Consider the following 20,316-nt stretch of genomic DNA (forward strand, 5'->3'; position numbering starts at 1 on the left):
GTGGTGAAAATGGCATTATAAATGAAGTTGAAAGTGTGCATTTAGACGCACAAGCATTTCCATTTTCCTCAACCTTGCCACAAAAATGGATGCTGAAACGTTGGTAGTAGCACAAACCAACAGAGAAGGTACAAATTTTAACTCCATTATAACATATTCTTTTGTTTTTTAAATACAATGTTATTTTCACCAATAATAGGGCTAATCGGAATTTTCAAACACTTTTATTTCCAGTTGTTCTTCCTTTTATATCCAAAACAGTGATCCCAGAAAGAGGGAATGAAGCTGAAGATGAAAAACATGAAGTTGAGGAATCTGCTAAGCTATATTTGAACCCTTCTAATTCTTCTATTTACATGAAAAATGGACCAGCAATTGGCATAGCCATGTCTCCTACAGAAGAAGTTCGTGAAATATATTTGAAAAACATGTTCTTGATGCCACCAAACCATGAATTCTACTGCCCCAGTTGTGAAGTTTGCATCAGCAAGGTCTTGCTTTGCACTACACAACCAGCTTTAGGTCCTTCAGTCACAGTTCCTTCAGGTACAGTTCCTCCAGTTACGCCTACTGTTCCTCCAGTTACGCCTACTATTCCTCCAGTTGGAGTGCCAGTTACAGTTCCTCCAGTTACGCCTACTGTTCCTCCAGTTGGAGTGCCAGTTACAGTTCCTACAATTCCTCCAAGTAGAGTGTCTCATGAAGATGAAAGCGACGTTGAATGTCTGGTACGATGCTCAGAATGTTTCACGTTACTCATTCAGAAAGGTAACTCGTGTTTTGTTTACCGCTATGACTGTGATTGGTGTTTCTGTATATTATGCAGTAATTAAAATAGTATACTTACTAGGTCAAACATTTTAAGATGCGTGTACATAGAAAAAGAAAATGCAATGGCATATGCTAGGTAAAATGTTCTAAATGCATGCCTAATTAGTTTTTTTTAATTAGGGAAATTGATATATTTTAAATAAAATTACACAATATGGATTAGTGGTGTTGTAAAATAATGATGTTTTAAATCTTTTTCTAAACATAGTAGAAACAATTTTAAGAAAGAAGTTTAATAATACAACTTTTCAAAAATATGCAAGAAAGAATTGAATCGTATTTTAAATTATGACTACTACGAGTTAAAAACATAAATCGTGTTTTCAAACATGTTACTCATATTCTATTATTTATTATTTGTAATTCTTGTATTTGATTATTTTCAAAAAAATATCCCAAAACGTTTAAATAACTCTTCTATAATATGTTAAATTTTAAAAAAAAAACGTTATAATTTAGAAATTCGTTAGAGTGAATTTAAATGTAAAATCTATGTTTATTAATTTTCATAACAAAATCATTAATATGACACCATTCATTTCAAGCAATTATTGTAGAGCAAAACATGGAAAGCTGTTTCTTTGAAGTAATGAATGCTATTAGTCTTTGATTGCACTCTTTATTAAAATACTACAAAATTATCATATATCGTTGAAACAAAACTTTGTCCTTAGCTAGCAAATATCGAGACTATTGTTTTAATAGAAATTAAAAGATTAATATTATAGTTTATTAACTTTTATTAATAAAGTTAGTTCACTATACTGTTAGTGTTGATTTATAATATTTTTATAACTAATTAAATCCTTATTAAAGAAAAAAATACACTTACGAAGACATGTCTATCAACTATAATATTTTATAAATATATAACAACCATTTTAGAGAAATGTTGATTTCAACATTCATTGATGTTACTTCTCTATATACTTCCAAAGCATCAACCTGCAGCCTAATTTTACTATATTTTCTTTCTATTTTAATTTTGAAGATTTTACGTCAAACTTGTATTCGCATTAGTGTGGAATATATACATTTATATTATATATATATATATATATATATATATATATATATATATATATATATATATATATATATATATATATATATATATATATATATATTCAAGTGATTAATCAGATCCGGCAACTTAATTAAATATATTATCAGTTGTTCAAACCATGTGAAATTGAACAGCAAAACGCGTAAAAAATACTCAGAAGTAGAGTACACGTTCTAGAATTTAATACTTCACCTAAGTGCTTAATTGATATTAACTATTATCATTGACTTTGACTTTTTCGTTTCTTCGTTTTTTCATCAGGCAAAGATTTCTTCACTGGGTTGGTATCACGAGCTCCTGGAGGTAATGAGAACTTAACAATCACATATTTTTTCATTTTTTACTTACGTATCATCGACTAATCGAAATTTATACTTTTTCTAATGATGTAAAAGTCAACAGAGTTAAGCTGATAATCTATTTAGTTTCTGTTTAAATTAATCATTTGAGCAATTGGACACAACACTTCTGAATTAACACAATTAATAAACTTCTTGTTGGCTGAGTTAATAAACCCTATAATTTTTTTTATTAATAATGATAATTTTTCAATTCCATTCTAAGGTAAATTTTAAAAACATATAATTTTTAAGAATTGAGAGTGCAGCTTTAGTAATGGGAATGTAAGTTTACTGAAGTCCAAAAACTGTCACTTGAACTTTAAAATTCCAAATTATGAAGTTAATTAACTGAAATATTCTAAATTTCCATAATGACTAGGAAAGGATGAATGAGATAGCAACTAAATATAGTTTTTTTATTCTTCCAGACAGGGCTAGTTGCACCAGAGAAAAGGATGCGTAAATAACAAAACAAAAATGCTTAACATTTTGTGAGACTACTTGCCATAATATATATGATGATGATGAAGACACCACTCATAATCTTGAAAATCATTACCCTTATAAAAGGAATGTTTCACACGTAAATTATAAAATCGATACGTATAGATATTGAGTGAAGACATTAATAAATAATAATTTAACAGTAGGTGATACAATAAATTGAACAATCAACGAATTTTGTTACATTAGATTTCAAATGAAGTTTGTAGGTATTTATATTATGAAAATTTGTTTTAAATCTTGTACAAAAAGTTAAATTGAATTATTATATATATTACTGGAGCATTATATTGATTATGGTGTATTTTGGTTGAAATTCAGACAGAATCTCTGGAGATATAGCAATTGCTGTAACAGATCCATCTAATACAGTTCCACAAGCTATCATCACAGAAGGGAGTAATAAGGGTTGGGAAATTCTTAAAAGCATAGTCTATGGTGGTTTGGCTGAATTATTAGCAAGCCTCAGTGTTGTAACATCTGCAGCAAGTGCTGATGCTGCCACAGGTATGAAATCAATACTTTTGCATTTTACTTTTTCTTTCGATTACAATATATATAGGATGCATCTCAATCATGATTTTACTTGAAATTAAAAATACTGTTTTTTCGTTTTGAAAAAAAAAATAATAAATAATGTCCACTAGAATATCAAACAAGTGTAATTTATGCATAAATTAACAATCCCTCACATTTTTTTTTACTGTCATCTATTCGTTCTTTTAATGAAAAGGGTAATGTGGATGTTATAATGAATAAAAAAATGAAATAGCTTTTTTTATACTTTAAAATTAGTTCATGTATTGAATCACCCAAGTATTCTTTATATATTAATTCATTCTTTTACGAAATTAAATAAATAATTTAATTTAAATTAATTTTGACTTATAGATAAACTAATTTTAGTATTTGAAAAAGAATAATGCTTTTCTATTTTCACTATCATGCCAAGTTTAAAACATTCTTGAAATTATATGATATCATTGACCAGAAGTTGTGCTAACAATTTTATATATATTTTATTTTCACAAATTGTGTTTGCAGTGAGTGTTGTTGCTCTGGGTATTGCAAATCTGATTGGTGGACTTACAGTGTTGACTCATAATGTAAGTTTTTGTTCATTGCACGATTGCTGTAATTCCTTAACTTATAAACTTTAAACCTTAAATTACAAACTCTCAAAAAAATTATTTTAAATTAATTATATAAAGATTAAAGTTTTTTTTTTAATTTTTTGAGAGACTAAACCATATTCATAATTTGGAAAACCACAATTACACTTGTAGGTTAACATTCTTAACAAAATTACAGTTTTCTTTTCATTTTTTATTGTCAATAAGAACAAATATAAATTTTAGCATTTTTCTCTAGAAAAACGTACTGAAACAAACATTTTTATTTTTGACTATCTTCAACCCTAAAAGAACAGAATAGTCTCCCAAAACAACACAAATTTTCTTTTGATGAAACTAAGTGTTCCTATGCATGCATACAGCTAAGGGACTTGAAAGCTTCAAAACCAAGAGAAGAGGGAAGTGAAACAAATGAAGCAGAAGTTGATAAGTATTATGAACAACTGGGAAGGAGGGAGAATTTCTATCTGCATGCATTTTTTGCCATCTTATCATTCCTTATATTTGGGTTAATGCCCCCAATAGTTTATGGCTTCTCATTTGGTGAGAGTGATGACAAGGATCTGAAGCTTGCAGCAGTTGCAGGAGCTTCTCTGATTTGCATCACATTCCTTGCCATTGCCAAAGCTCATACCCAAAGAACCAATAACGCTTTCATGACATACTTCAAAACTGTGACATTTTATGTTACTTCTGGAGTATTGGCTTCACTACTTACTTATGTGGCTGGAGCCCAGATCAAGAAACTGGTAGAGCAGCTTGGATGGTTTCAACCAAAACCAAACTTTGCTTTGCCTCTTCCTCACATCAGTGTTGAGAATTCTGGATGGGGTTCATACTGAAAACTTTTCATGCATTTTTTTGGTAAAAGAAGAGATGATAGTGTTTTCATACTATCATGGGAAGTAATTTGTACTGTTGGACAGTGTATGCAATTTCAACCTTTCAAGCTTTCATCATTGAACACTGATGCTGGTCAAGTTTATAAATGGGTGCTTGTTCTTCTTTGTTTTTCTAATATTTGGATCGTTTTGAGGGCATTTTTCACTGTTTAATTGTTCTGTGTAAGTTTGGTGGCAATTTCAGCAGTTTAGTTATGAATATTGAGTAACTTTTGATGAATCAAATAATGCAGGCTTATTTGCAAGTTATATCTCATGAAACTCATTAAAATAAGATTAGAAACACTTCCTGTGATATAAATTGATTTAGGCCAGACTATTTGTTGTAGATTAACTCACTGAATTGATGCAACTCAGAATGTCACAAACAAACACCACAAAACTAAGAACATGAAATAAGGATAAGGAAAAGAATGAACAGAACACAATTTTTTAAGATGGTTCAATTAGAGAGTGTTAATGAACTATAATCTATGCCCACACAAAAATTCACTATAAACCAAGTTTCTCTTTTTTAACGGAGTTACATAGAAAACTCCATAAACTATAATTTAAATCCTTACTCTCTTTCACTCAACCAACCCTCACATTTTACACAATATGTTTTTATACAACTAATTCCATTAATCACTTCAACAAATCCATAATTTCAAACACACGATTTCCTTATCTAATTTGAGCTATTAAACTATGATGCACAAATAGGATAGATGTATTAGATACGACATATTTATGATAAGTTCATACATTCATATAAAAAATGATAAGATACAACATGCATATTAAAAAATACAATATGATATATGATTATTATATATTGTGTGAATCCAAATTAAAATTAAATTTATTAAACATTATCATCATAAATGTTGTGAAAATAAAAAAAAACTACGTATTATTGTCGAGTATTACAAATTTAAATATTGAATGTTATAATTTGCATTGATTATGTATTATTTATATACAAATATCAATTAAGATTCTATAATTATGATAATACAAATAAATATTTTTCTAAATAAAATGCTGATGAATAATTACTTTAATATTATATCATAAAATAAAATTAATATTATAAATCTCCAAGATCATCATGAGTCATATAATATTTGATTATGTCTAACCGATGACTCCGGTGACAACAACCATTTTAAGTAGCTACACACTCATTTTACACTGAATCAAAAATAAAATCAATCAATTAAAGTCCTTAACACCTTCTCTTAGTATGATCCCCTCTGGGTTGTTGAATGCCTATCCCCAGGAATCAGGAAGGAAAGATTTGATGCTGAATCAAACCATCCAAGCTTTTCTATAAGTTCCTTCACAAGATCACCAGCTATGTAAGAAAGCAGTGAGGCCACAGCACCAGTGCTGACATAGTAAAGCACCGTTTTGAAGTAAGTGAAGTAGCTGCTTGGTCTCTTAATATATGCTTTGGCAATGGAAAGTAGAGTGATGCATAGTAGAGAAGCTGCAGCAACAGCAGCTAGTTTGAAATCCTTGTCACCACTCTCACCAAATGAAAATCCATATACCACAGGTGGCACTAATCCAAACACAAGGAATGATATGACTGCTATAAAAGCATGCACAATGAAATTATCCTTCTGACCCAGTAACTCTATGTACCGATCCACTTGTTCAGATTTCAGCTCCTCGAGCTGAAATGTAAACAAATTCAAGTTTCAAGTGCAAGTAATGACCAATGTTAGGTAATCTATTGATCCATATATAAAGGGAATCAATACATTTTGGTTGATTATTTTCAAACATCATGAATTATTCCATGCATGATTTCAAGACCCTGAACCGTTTTTTTTTTTGGTGTGGTATTACATTATGGATGAGCTCCGAAAGTCATTCAAATTAACTGGAAAAGGCCTTTTTTGGGATTTATCAAGTGAAACAGAGCTGCTAGAAGAAATCCTAGCCATCTTTTAGAGCTGGTATCTATAGTTCTGTAGCGAGTTCAGTGATAAAATAGGAACTGGAATATAAAAAAAAGCTCAGAATAAGTTTTAAGATATATAACTCACATTATGACCAAGTATGAAAAGTCCACCAATTAGATTAGCCATAGACAGAGCCACAATGTTCACTGCAAAATAAAAAATTGTCATTAATGTTGCAATATTAATTCCGAAAACTTACTCTTCTGTTATTTTTTCCTGCGGCCACATTATTAACAATGTTTGTTTGAAGAACAACACTGTTGTTCATGATGCATAAACACCTGTTGACATCTTTCTATGTGAAAATTTATGAAAATGTTTCATCTTTTTCTTGATAAATGTAAAACAGGTGTGATTTTATAAATATTTGAGAATACTAAATATCAGTTTACACCAAAAGAAAAGTATAACTCCATATAAACAAAATAGCACTGATCTTCGAGTATTATTTTAAAGAGAAATAAAAGAGAAGAATGATGAAATGAAAATAAAATATCCTACATGTGGTAGCATCAGCACTAGCAGCAGATGTCACAACACTGAGACTTGTTAATGATTCAATCAAACCACCGTACACAACACTTTTAAGAATTTCCAATGTCTTAGTACTCGCTGCTACACTTGGTTCACTAGATGTAGTTTCAGCAGGAACAACTTCTGCAGCTGGTTCTGCAGAACAAATCAACATCATCATTTCATGGCAATATACAGAAAACTTCTATGACCGATCTTTGAAACCAAGCACAATCATCATGAAAATGAAGACTAAACTACACCAATTCCTTTTATAAACCCAAAAGTTGGATCACCCAACAGTGCTTTCTGGCAAAACGTGCTTTCTGGCAAAACTATAGTGAAATGAAAAATAATTTACTCATAGTTGGAGTGCTTACGTTTGTTATCTTCATCAACTTTAACCTCGATGTGTTCTTGCTGTTTCTCATCAGGAAAGTCAATTTTAGGTTGCTTGGGTACAGAGGCCTTAGGATCATCACCAATAACTGGCCAATTACTCCAAAAATGCTTCTTCTTTGGTGCAATTTCACCTTTACCTCGATCTTGGGAGGTTGCAGTTAAGTGACTTGATGAATCTTGTGGTTTCTCGTTTTCAGTTCTTTCAAGTCCTAGAGAACAATTAGGGAATACTCCGTCATTGTTGGTAAATTTGTAACATATCTTTTGTGTTTCTTCTCAGCTAACATCTAGACATAAAATCTACTGACAATACACACATTTTTCAACGAAGTTTTTATTGTTAGTTGAAATTTATGAACACTCAAAGCAATGGATCCCACTATCTATTTATAGGGTCTTACTCTATAATTAGTAAATCTTATATGAATATTAACTATCAGTAAAATATTTTGGAAAAAACTAGTTACATATAAGTATCTTTTAGAAGAAGAAAATGTTCCTAAGGATTACCTGTGCTATTGATTTCATCTTCCCCTTCAGTGGTTTCTTTTTGTGCTCCTAGCACAGGAGGGACCTCTTTGTCAGTGTTTTGAAAACTTTGTTTTCCTTTGTCATCTGCACTTTTAGTGGCTGGATTTGGGATACTTTTGGCTTCAGATTGAGTGACTTGTTTCTCAGATTCATCAACAGAATCTTTGGGAGAATTCATGTAGTCAACCTCACTTTGTTTCTTGGATTGATCAGGTTCTGTAGCCTCATATTGTGGTGCATCTTTAAATGTTGGTTTAGGGTCTCTAGAGTGATCCATGAAACCAACCTCTCTGTCAGATTGATCAGATTCTGAAGTCTGGTGTTGTGGAACACCTTTGAACTTTTGGTTAGGACCTTCAGGGTGATCTATGTATTCATCCTCGCCTTCAACTTCATTCTTTTGCTTTCTGGATTCACCATGTTTTGGAGTTAGTGGACCTTTGAACTTTTGGTTAGGACTTTTTGGGTGATCAACCACACCTTCTAATTGATGATTTTTCTTCTTGGAATGATCAAATTCTGGAGTCTGGTGTTGTGGTTCACCTTTAAATTTTTGGTCAGGACCTTCAGGGCGATCCATGTGCTTTATATAACCTTCAAATTGATTCTTATGTTTCCTAGATTGATCATGTTTTGGAGCATCATGATGTGGTTCTCTTTTGATTTCTTTGTCATGACCTTTAGGGTGATCCATTCCACCAAATTTATTACCTTCTGATTGATGCATTTGTTTCTCAGGCAGATCAGGTTTTGGAGCCTCATGTTGTGGTGCACCTTTAAATTTTTTGTCAGGGCCTTCAGGATTATCCATGTAATCAAATCAACCTTACCTTCAGATTGATTTATCTGTTTCTTGCTCAGGTTCTAGGGTACTAATTTGAATTTTTTGTAAGAGACTTTAGTGCATCAACTTCACCTAATAAAATATCACTATTATTGATGTTGTTGGGTTAATTAAGGATGTGTATTGTTATTTGATGAATCAATCACACTAAATTGATTTCATTTATAAAAGAGTTACATAGTTTATCAGCCAAAATCAAACTTTGATGAGACATACAATGAATTACCTGCTATGAACAAAACTATTTTGTACAAGGAAATAATACTACTGCAATGGCCACTGTTCGAATGTTCATGACAAACTGTGTTCATAGTTTGACATTGGCATCCATTGTACAATTAAATAATCCATGAAGTTATGAATATATTTTTGATTGGCAACACTGTAAATCATTTCACTCAATCAGCATAGTTCAGTCGGTAATAAGTTGATTCAAAATTTATATGAAGTTTTCTATATTCATATCATCAACATCTTAACAAACCATGGCATGGGGATGTATCTCTCAAGAATAAGATGCTGATTTTCTAAAACAAACATCCTTGTAATAATTCGATGTACAAATTTTGATGGCAAGAATACAAGAACAATGTTCTTAATGAAATAGACTCAATACATTACCTAGATCGTTTAATGCTGCAACTTTATCAGATACCAACCCAAGGAATAACCAAAAACCTGTTCAAAGCAAAGAAGAATTCAGAATTCAGAAATCAGGCCATTTTCAATAGAATAGATGAACTAAGAACTCTCATAAGAGAATAAACTGACAAAAACAACTAGCAGAAGTATCTGATTAACTAAGAGAACAGAATCAAGATCCGCATTATAGAATTAGTTGCTCAGTTAGTTGGTTGCAGGTGTTGGTAGTTCTGTTCCAACTAAGGGTCAACCGTTGAACTACAAACAAAAAGTAAAGAAACTGAGAGAGAAAGAGAAGTTTTTGTGGATATTTTGTAGCGATAAATTAGCAACTGATAATGTTTCCTAGTCATTTTCTGCAGAACATTCTTTATGCACTCTTTTTTTTTCATTTATTTCTTGAAAGAAAAGGACATTGTGGTACTTAAAATAAGTAAGAAAATATGCATAAATCAGAATCCATGTTCTTGAAAACTTTCCAGGCCAATAACTTTTTTTCTTAGGAAACGGGTAAATTATGTGAAAAGTTTATATATCCATGTTACAAACTTCGATACAACATGCTTTGTGTCAACCTCAATGACTTGCATGGAATAGGAAGAAAGATTCTATGTTGTTGTGGAAGAAATTAAGTTGGGCCTTCATCGTCTTGGAACTGTGAAAATATGGTTTCAAACTTAAGATATTACTTTCTGCACCTCTACAATACCAGGAAAAGACTTCAATACCCTTCACCATTGCACCACATCCCACTACTGCCACGGTCGCACCACTTTTGCAAAGGAAAAAAAGAAGAAGAGAGGAATAACAATACAGAGGAAGAAGAGAAAAAAATGCAGAAAAAAAAAAACTCATTTTCGAATGTTTTTTCCGAAACATATTTCATGTGCCTCGAAAATCTCTTTCTGAAACATATTTAATGTACAGATATTCTAAAACAACCCATTTCGAAAGGCGTTTTATAAGTTTTGAAACACTTTTTTAAAAATGTCATTCCGAAAAATTTATTCCGGAAGCCATTTCATACGTTCAAGAAATTCTAGTCAAGAAGCTATATTATGAAAATTTTGTTTTGAAAATCTTATTTTAAAAGTTATGTTCTGAAAAGAAACTTCCAAAACATTATTCTGGAAATTCTGAAAAACTTCTTAAATATGTAATTTAGAAGTCACTTTTCCAAGAGAATAAGATGGTCGTTTAAAAATTTAGAGGTGCATATTGGAGGTGTTAGGAGTATGAGTCTCAAGAGTATTTTTTGTGTAAGGATGTTCTTGGTGATGAGATAAATAAACTTACTACCTTATAAGTCACTTGATCACTACAAAAATATGTGGTAAGCATCTCAAGGAAGGTTATTTCACAAACTTCCAAGTTATAAGTTACATTGAGCTTCTAACATGTAAGATATTGAATTTTCTTCCGTTATTACCTCTTATAATTCAATATATAATTTTTAATATTTTGATTTTTTTGTATATTATATTACTCATTTAAATTTTATAGAGATAATAAAATATGTTAGGTTATTTCCTAATTTTTTTAAGCTAATATTTTATTATATGAAGTTATAAGAAAATTATATAGTGAAAATTGTACCACCCCTTGTAGTTGTTGTATAAAAGCTGACAAAACAGTATTTTTCGAGGCGTGTTGTTTCACTATCCTTAAGGACTTATCCGCGGTGTATTGTGCAAGTCTCCCAAGATACAATAGGAACTTCCCAAAATATTTCTGAAGATCTCAAAACTAGCAATGATCTCTAAAGAGAGTATAAATAAACCCGGATTTTCTTAGAAAGAAAGAGAGAAGAGAGAATGAGAAAATGAAAGGGTGAGAGAAATGGTTTTTGTGTGTTTTGGAATGGAGGAAGACCTCTATTTAAAGATCTAGAAGGGAAGAAGGAGTAATAAATTTTTGACCGTTGAAATTGAAAAAGGAACATTGCAGTGAACGTTGCCCAAAAGAGACATTACTCTCAACATATAATTCAACATTGCAAAAGTTTCTTTTGCAATAAAGTAATATTATTACAACAATCCCCCACTTTCACACACACCATAGGAAGAGACATAATTGATTAAAATCAATTTAATGCTATCAGAACTAACAAGTGACTTGTTTTTACCCATATGAACCTTATTCATGGGATCTCCAATCACAAACCATCACTTGTTTGTTTGCAAGTGGCTTAAGTCTCATTTCTCTCGATGTTTCTAATATCATTTGTCTTCCCAATGGTTTTGTTAAAGGATCTGCTAGATTTAGTTCTGACTCCACATGATCAATTGAAATAGTTTCACTCTTTAGCAGCTGCTTCATTAAATTGTGTCTCAATTGTATGTCTATTATTTCCATTGTAATTATTGTTTTTAGCTATAGCTATTACCGATTATCAATCACATCACATTGATATTGATGGGTTGGTTTCATTCCTAGAGGAATGTTCGCTAAGAAGTTTTTAAACCACTCAGGCTCATTAACAGCCATCTCAAAAGCAACAAGCTTAGATTTCATTGTTGATCTTACAATAATTGTTTGTCTAGATAATCTTCATGTAATCATATTACCCCTAAGTGTGAATATATAACTACTAGTAGATTTTGTCTCATCTGAATCAGAGATCCAGTTAGCATCATTGTACCCTTCTAGTACAGTAGGAAATCAATTATATTCAATGGCATAATCCATTGAACCTCTTAAGTACTCATAAGCCTAGCAAGTGCATCCCAATGTTCCTGATTTGGACATTGAGTGTACATACTCAGTCTACCTACTACATAAGCAATATCAAGTCTAGAAAAGCTCATTAAGTGCAGTAAGCTCCCAATTATCTGGGCATACTAAGGCTGAAATATAGATTTTTCTTTATTTTTTATTAATTTAGAATTAGCATCATAAGGGGTACTCACTGGTTTTAGATCATAAAACCCAAACTCCTTAAGAAGTTTCTCAATATATTATTCTCGGGATAATAATATATTATCTCCCTTCCTTATGATTCTAATACCTAAAATCATATTGGTTTCACCCATGTCTTTTATTTCAAAATTTGATCCTAGAAACCTTAGTTTTTAGAGATTATTAGATTGCATGTGTCAATCACTAGCATGTCGTTCATATATAAATATATAACGACATATTCTCTACTTCCAAATTTAGAGGAATATCATTACACTAGTGCAAAATTGGCCTTTAACGACGTATTCATTTTCATTGCCGATTGGAATGGAACTAGGCGAACCCAGATTCGGTTTTCGATTGAAATGTCATAAGAGGTCCAAAAGACACAACCTTTTCTATGTCGAAACTAGCAAAGGAAGAAGGTGATACTACGTTACCCAAAGACACGAGCTGTAGTAGAGGTCGCTTAATGCCATACCCGACGTCTATAGAGCCCTTAGACGTCGGTTAACGCATGTCCGACGTTTATAAAGACGTCGGACCTGTGGAGTCCGACGTCTGATTAACGTCACCTACAAAGACGTCGGGTTTGGATCTGACGTTAAAAGGCCAAAATAACAGACGTTAAATGCCCTTTCTGCATTAGTGTTAGGTGAAAAGCCAAAGTTATTTCTTCAAGTATTTAAGTAAAATTACCTATACCCCTACAATTTTAAAATATTTAAGACTGGTAAACGAGAAAATACCTAGTTGTGCTTCTCTCATTTGTAGGTAAAGTATACGGAAAATTACTCAAGTATCCAGCCTCATCTTATTTCTTTTTCTTTCTCTAGAGATGAAATATTCTCCACCTTTCCTCAAACATTACAAAGGAACGACACATGAAATTAGGATTCATCATCCTAACTCCAACGAACTCCAATTTGTCATTTTTCCCCTCTTCTTCATCCTCATTCGCGGTCTCTATAAATGCGATCAAAAGTCATCGTTGTTGTGAGCATCTTGCTAGCCTCCAGAAGTTCTGTCTAGAGAAGACCTCGACTTTTGACACATCCGTAAGTGGTTCCGCAATTACCGTCTGAGTTTTGGAAACAAGTTTCGATCCTCCGGGATTGAGTTGTTTATGTTAGCCATAAGTTCTTAAGATTGTTGTAGAAAAGCTGACAAAACAGTATTTCTGGAGGCATGTTGTTTCACTATCCTTAAGGAATTATCCGCGGTGTATTGCGCAATTCCTCCATGATACAACAGGAACTTCCTAGAATATTTCTGAGGATCTCAGAACTAGCCAAGATCTCTTAAAATAGTATAAAATAAACCCATATTATTTTTTTAGAAAGAGAGAATGAGAAAATGAGAGGATGAGAGAAATGGTTTTTGTGTGTTTGTGAATGGAGGAAGACCTCTATTTATAGAGCTAGAAGGGAAGAAAGAGTAATAAATTTTTGACCGTTGAATTAGAAAAAGGAACGTTGCAGTGAACATTGCCCAATAGAGACGTTGCTCTCAACATATAATTCAATGTTGCAAAAGTTTCTTTTACAAAAAAAAGTAATATTATTACAACAATAGGTTGCACACATAATATATATTAAGAAAAATGAGAAATGCTTAAATGTACAAAAGATGTATGTATTATAGTTCTTTTTTCAAAGTTTATCAAAAGAAGTTAGTTTTTGTATAATTCAAAATTAAAAGAAGAACTATAATTACACACTACACAATATATATGTACAAAACCACTATTCAAGACTCATACTAATGATGCACATCCTTCTTGCCCAGTCTCATTGTCATCTGCAATCTTATTTGCTCATGACATAACAATGATCATTGCAAAAGAGAACATTGCAACCAACACAAAAAAAAAGGTTAAGCTAAAAATAGTTTTCAACGTTCTAGAATTAATACCACACCATATACATATAACTTGCAAACATTTATATTAGACATACACTTAGCTCAAGAAATAGTATTTAATAAAAGAAGCATAGACACAAACATCCAAGACTCAATTTATGCATTGACTTTAATCCAAGAACTCTTGCACCTGTCATAAAACCTCTTAATCGATTGCAACAACTTTGTCATTGCATCGCCGATATGGGCGATGGATGTTAGGATTCACTGTTATTATTGATCACTTGCGTATTGCTTTGTTTTCGCTTGTGGTGCATTGTTTGTGTTGACGACAAACCAAAACTCAAGGTTTAATTATTCACGGGTTGGAGAGCTAAAGAGGTTAGACCACATCGAATGACTGTTAAAAAATCTAATATTGTCTACTTGATTAATCGGGTTAGCGAGCCCAACTCACATTTTCACCCCTAACTATAATGAGCATCCAAATTAGCCTATTGTAACCTTATTTCATGTGATATGTAGGACTCTACCTCCCTCTCTAGTGTTCACTGGAGTTTATTAAAATTTTAGTGTACTTTAGTTTTCAAACAACATCTAAATAGAGAAAAAATTAAGACCCAATCAAAACTCACCTGTTCCTCTATAAATTCCTACAAATACGAAAACTACATAGATTTTTATACAAGAATAAAAGTCCAAATAATCTACCTTCCTAAGTAAAAGATTTTTTTCTTCTATACTTATTATTTTTAAATCCTCATAGTCATGGATATTAAAGGCCCATTATGAAGTCTCTTACATGTTCTTCATTAGTTAAGATTTTAATTTTATCATAAATCTTAAACTTCTTACTTTAAATTAATAGACCTCAATGATTAATTACTTATGCCAGGACTATTTAATTATATTAATATTTATTCAACTAGTATCTTAAAGCATTATATGTCCAAAATGAAAATATATAAAATTAAATTGTTAATTAACATGACAATATTATGTCTAAAAAAGTATGTAATATTTAATGATTACACTATCATATGTCCTTTTAATATCTAACATATATATAAAAAATTAATAAATAAGATATATTAAATTTCATTCAATAAAAAAATATGTATATATATATATATATATTAATCTATTTAACTGATAAAATGACATTCATAATAATTTATAATCAAAAAATAAAATAAATTAAAATTATAAAATATTTGTTTTAATTATCATAATTTTTATTATTATAAGAAACCTTAGATTATAATCACATATTTATAAAAACAACTATTAGATAACATAAATAAAATAAGAAGTTATAACTTATCACCATGGAAACACATTTATTTTCAATCCATCACATAATCATTACATAGTCTTAATTCAAGATACATTTATTCTTCATGCATTATAATATTTCATAATTCCATAGTACATTTATTTTCCACACAATACATTTATTTTCCACACAATACATTTATTGTTTAAATAACATCATAAATCAGTACATATCCTTAACTGCGGGTGATTGATGAAGTTGGCACATAGCTTCCAATGAATTTTTTCTTGAAATAGTAATTCCATTTGCTTCAGACATATCAATTTCTTCCTTACCAATTCGTTTCCACTCAAAACATTGAAGTAATAAGGCTATGGATAAACCAACTGTGCGTTGAGCCAAGTTTGATCCAGGGCAAGCTCTCCGTCCTAACCCAAATGAAAGTAACCTGTTTACTTCATTTTCATTTTCAAACCTTTCAGGCTTAAAGTGTGTTGGGTCACTCCACATTTCTGGATCCATATGAGCAGCCCAAGCATTCACCAACACAATTGTGTCTTTTGGGAGATTATATTTTCCTACGACGCAATCTTCTGAAGACAAATGTGGTGACCAAATTGGAGCAGCAGGATGCAATCGAAGTGTCTCATAAACAATACATTGAATGTAAGAAAGTTTTGACATGTCGGATTCCTCTATAAGACGATTAGGTCCTACATAAGTGTCTATTTCATTTTTTGCCTTCTTTATAACTTCTGGATGGTTCAATAAATTGGCCATTGCCCATTCTAAAGTTAAAGCTGATGTATCTGTTCCAGCAAGTAGTAAGCTCTGTAAAATCAATAAAAAAATATCAATGCACAAATACAAGAGAAAAAAATCCTTCTTAGTTTCTTTAAAATTAATTACTAGATAACCAAAAAATTTATTTTCTTGTTTTGAATCTAAAAATAATGGACGAAAAATTTGTTATTGGAGTAAATATATTTGTTGTTGTTTTAATATTCACATTATCATTTGAAATTATACTTTAGATTAAGTGAAAATGTTTCTTTATATATAAAATGTACATTCACATATTTCTATTAATTATTTAGGTAATTATGTCCATCATGATATTTTTTATCACTTTCAAGAACACATAAAAATAAGAAAAGTTATAGTTAAAGAAATAGTTAATTACCAAAGAAAGTCCTTTGATGATTTGATCGGTGTATTGTTCAGGTTGTGATTTTTGTTGAGCAAGAAGATGATCTATCATAGTATTTCCATTGTTCTTTCCATTACGATGCTCTTCGATGAGTTCTTGTAAGAATGCATCGGTTCTCTTACCAATTCCTTTTAGCTTCTTCTCCAAATTATCAAAATCAAACCATCTCACGAAAGGCAAGAAATCTCCACGATTATTGACTCCTGCTAATATCACTAACTCTTTGATGATTTGTTTGAATTCTTTTGCTTTCTCGACATCGTTCACGTCACAATCATCACCAAAGAGCCTTTTCCCAGACACGATTCTCATCATAGTATTAAATGATGTTTCCATAAACCTTAATTACAAGATATTAGCATTAGAAATTATAAAAAATATAAAACATGTTTTGTTTAGTTACGTATAACGATTTCTTATTTATTTTTTTCCCTTAGTTCCTTTTATTGTCTTTGCATGGAGAACCCTTCAATGGTTGAGAAACATTATAAAGACACAATTTCACATTAAAATAACTCAGCAGGACACATTTTTCACATTACAATAACTCATTTAAGTATTTGAAATAATTATATTGTGTATTATTTACAAGTGAGATTACTAAGTATTAAAAACACCAAAGAATATTTGTGTAACTTCAGCAAACTTCAATCATGACCAATATCATTTACTTAAAATTATATTAGTAATAAAAACAGTTTCTTTTATTAATCAGTGTTATAAGAATAACATTTTTACACTTTCTGAAGAAACTATAGAAAGAAAAATATATACAAAAATGTTAAAAGGCATTTGCAGACAGTATATTTATTTAATGTATAATTTTAGTTTACTTATTTTAAAATAAAAAATATTTAATCTCAAGTTCTTAGAATGGGCTGTTTTATGCCGACTTCTATATAAGACTCTTTAACCATGTTACGTAAAAAAAAGCTTGTTTGACTTCATGAAAACTCACATGGCTTTTAGATCCACTTTCGTGAACTGGTGTGATGAGAGCTTAGCGAGCTTTTGCACCAGCCTCATGATTTCGTCCCTTCGAACCTCGTAGAAGGAGTTTAAACGGGTCGCTGAAACAACCTCCAGCGACAAGATGCGGCGGAGGTGGCGCCAGTGGTCGCCGTAGGAGGAGTGAAGGATGGTGCTGTTATTGTAGCTGATGTATTTGCCGAACAGAAAGTGAGGTCGGTTCGCCAACACGATGTCGTTTTTGGTGAAGCATTCTTGCACCGCGGGTTGTGAACAAACGACGACAACGAGTCGGGAACCGAACCAGAGAGAGAAGACCGGACCGTATTTTTGCGACATCTGAGAGAATGTGCGGTGGTAAGGCTGTTTGAGTTGGAGGAGGTTTCCGATTATAGGGTAAGAAAGTGGTCCTGGAGGAAGGTTTCTAAATCTTCTTGTTTGGAACAAGAGCTTAAGAGAAAAAAGAAAGAGCAGAATGAGCAAAGCAAAATACAACAGAGCCATGCTTGAAGCTTTGCTTGTGCTATTGATTGTTGTTGCCTCTCATTTTGATTGCCATGCATGTCAATTTATAGGCTTAACTAATAATGGAAATACGAAAAAAGAAAACAGTCAATAAAATATGACGGGGCAGACGGTTGTTCAAATTGAATAGTAATAATACCCTCTCTAAAATTATACACGTGGTCAACAACTTCTTTAATAATATAATAATATATATTAAAAATTTTAAAGTCCATGAAACATTAATAATGTAATATTATAATTTTAAAGTATAAAATAATCTTAGAAAAATCAAGTATAAAATTAAAAGTAACATTTTTCTATTATTGTTTGGTAGGGATAAGAAGCTTTGGGTTGCCACGTAAAATTTATATTCTTATTTCTTAGTATGAACATACAACTCTTTCAAAGGAAAAATGACAAATCTCATAATTGGATTTTGGGTTGGATTCTATCCTAACTGGGATTGTGTACAGTAGCGTGAGTTGCCTACAAGTGGTGCACGGGTAAGTAGGAACGGTACTGAGATTTCCTTATGTAGAACTAACTAAATAAAAAACTGATACTTTTCACATATCTCCTTAATATCTCAAAACTTTATTTTATTTTAATTATTAAACTCTAAAGCAAATAATAAATACAATAATTTGTAACAATTGATCCAAATAAAATTTACTACACAATGGATTCCATTTCGACTTACATAACTATGACTTTAATAATTTTTTTATGTATAAAGGCACACTTCAAAGCAAGAGTGTGTCAAATAGAAATAAAAGCAGTTAAAATTAAGTTAGTATTATTTGGGTGCAATAAACTGCTGGATAATAAAAGTTGTTATGTTATTGGTAAAATAGCTTGTTGGTAAAGAAAAATGGATACTATAATGGGTGTTGTTGGGTATATTAAAGTGTAGTAATCTATTATTAGTATTATTTGGGTACAATTAGAACTCTTAAAATGGGTCATAACCCGCGGGCCAATCTGGCTCACTACGGATTTGAGTCGGATTGAGTTTGAAAAAATTGTATCTTTTTTATGCGGGTCAGATTTCAACCCGGTTCATTTAAACCCGGCTCACGCGGGTGGGCCCACCAACCCACTACTTAATTTTATTTTATTAAAATTTAATTTTAATTTTATAATTTTTTTATTATTTTGTTTTTACTTGAAAAAATTATTTAAGTTCCTTATTTTCAAAATTAATTAAACATTCATGTTAGGAGTGAAATTTGTTTAAATTTAACTAGAAAGTTTGTAATTTTTTTATTTAAAAAATATTGTAATTAATTGAACCAACTCGTGGTGGATCGGACCACATTTGAAATTTTTTAACTCACTGATAAATGAATCGAATTAAGTTAACTCATTAAGGGACCAACTTGTGATGGATCAAGCCGAATGACCCATTTTAACAACTCTAGATAAATAAATGGTTTAGACAATCATAATACACATATTATTAGTACCATTGGTTACAAGACAAAAAAAAAGTAGCTATCACGTCCAGGTGTCATGCATAAGGGTGGGTCCACATCTACCCGTGCCGCAGCTACCGGCTCTATATGTTGACTTCACGTTGTTGGGCAATTATTACTGCAATCTAGCTAATATTTTTTTATATGATGTCATAATACAGGTAATAATACGCATTTTCATTAAATTCACAACGCCTAATAGTCTATACCATTTAAAAACCAAAACTAAAATTAATTTAATGTTGAAACTCTAAAGCAAATAATAAATACAATAAAATGCAACAATTGATCCAAATAAATGTTACTACAATTAAGAGTAGAAATGGAATCTATTTTCAGCTTACATAACTAGGACTTTAATAATTTTTGTATGGATAAAGGCACACTCCAAAGCAAGAGTATGTCAAATGGAATTAAAGCAGTTAAAATTAAACGAGTAATGATTATTTATTAC

At 31.2% G+C, this 20,316-nt stretch overlaps 3 protein-coding genes across 3 annotated transcripts; 1 reads left to right on the forward strand and 2 right to left on the reverse strand.

Annotated features, from left to right (window-relative positions):
* LOC124835764 (membrane protein of ER body 2-like) lies at positions 1–4,891 on the forward strand. Its single transcript, XM_088102454.1, has 6 exons — positions 1–128; positions 235–768; positions 2,159–2,200; positions 3,064–3,249; positions 3,787–3,848; positions 4,238–4,891. Exons 1-6 carry the CDS (start codon positions 86–88, stop codon positions 4,715–4,717), a joined length of 1,347 nt encoding a protein of 448 aa, XP_087958580.1. The 5' UTR covers positions 1–85; the 3' UTR covers positions 4,718–4,891.
* Positions 4,892–5,832: 941 nt separating this feature from the next.
* LOC124835760 (uncharacterized) lies at positions 5,833–10,008 on the reverse strand. The gene is made up of 7 exons (XM_047310750.2): positions 9,794–10,008; positions 9,644–9,700; positions 8,158–9,094; positions 7,626–7,856; positions 7,234–7,401; positions 6,817–6,878; positions 5,833–6,441 (listed from the first exon to the last, which is right to left on the reverse strand). The coding sequence occupies exons 3-7, from the start codon at positions 8,987–8,989 to the stop codon at positions 6,001–6,003; spliced, it is 1,734 nt and encodes a 577-aa protein (XP_047166706.1). The 5' UTR covers positions 8,990–9,094; positions 9,644–9,700; positions 9,794–10,008; the 3' UTR covers positions 5,833–6,000.
* A 5,716-nt stretch (positions 10,009–15,724) lies between these two features.
* Positions 15,725–18,410, reverse strand: LOC124835763 (cytochrome P450 81E8-like). The gene is made up of 3 exons (XM_088101516.1): positions 17,870–18,410; positions 16,885–17,251; positions 15,725–16,532 (listed from the first exon to the last, which is right to left on the reverse strand). The coding sequence occupies exons 1-3, from the start codon at positions 18,382–18,384 to the stop codon at positions 15,924–15,926; spliced, it is 1,491 nt and encodes a 496-aa protein (XP_087957642.1). The 5' UTR covers positions 18,385–18,410; the 3' UTR covers positions 15,725–15,923.
* Between the last annotated feature and the right edge of the window lie 1,906 nt (positions 18,411–20,316).

Source organism: Vigna umbellata, chromosome 11, assembly GCF_029865625.1.
Source record: "Vigna umbellata cultivar VRB3 chromosome 11, Vumbellata_1.0, whole genome shotgun sequence".
In the NCBI taxonomy this organism is placed as follows: domain Eukaryota; kingdom Viridiplantae; phylum Streptophyta; class Magnoliopsida; order Fabales; family Fabaceae; genus Vigna; species Vigna umbellata.

Bases quoted from the DNA above. Each gene is read 5' to 3' on its own strand.
- LOC124835764 (XM_088102454.1), top strand. From the start codon at position 86: ATGGATGCTGAAACGTTGGTAGTAGCACAAACCAACAGAGAAG. The intron at 769-2,158 runs GTAACTCGTGTT...TTTTTTCATCAG, and splicing joins CACGTTACTCATTCAGAAAG to GCAAAGATTTCTTCACTGGG. The intron at 3,250-3,786 runs GTATGAAATCAA...TTGTGTTTGCAG, and splicing joins AAGTGCTGATGCTGCCACAG to TGAGTGTTGTTGCTCTGGGT.
- LOC124835760 (XM_047310750.2), bottom strand. From the start codon at position 8,989: ATGGATAATCCTGAAGGCCCTGACAAAAAATTTAAAGGTGCACCACAA. The intron at 7,402-7,625 runs GTAAGCACTCCA...TTTGTTCTGCAG, and splicing joins AGTTGATGAAGATAACAAAC to AACCAGCTGCAGAAGTTGTT. The intron at 6,442-6,816 runs GTGAGTTATATA...TTTACATTTCAG, and splicing joins TTTTCATACTTGGTCATAAT to CTCGAGGAGCTGAAATCTGA.
- LOC124835763 (XM_088101516.1), bottom strand. From the start codon at position 18,384: ATGGCTCTGTTGTATTTTGCTTTGCTCATTCTGCTCTTTCTTTTTTCT. The intron at 17,252-17,869 runs GTGAGTTTTCAT...CTTGTAATTAAG, and splicing joins AAAGTGGATCTAAAAGCCAT to GTTTATGGAAACATCATTTA. The intron at 16,533-16,884 runs GTAATTAACTAT...TTGATTTTACAG, and splicing joins TCATCAAAGGACTTTCTTTG to AGCTTACTACTTGCTGGAAC.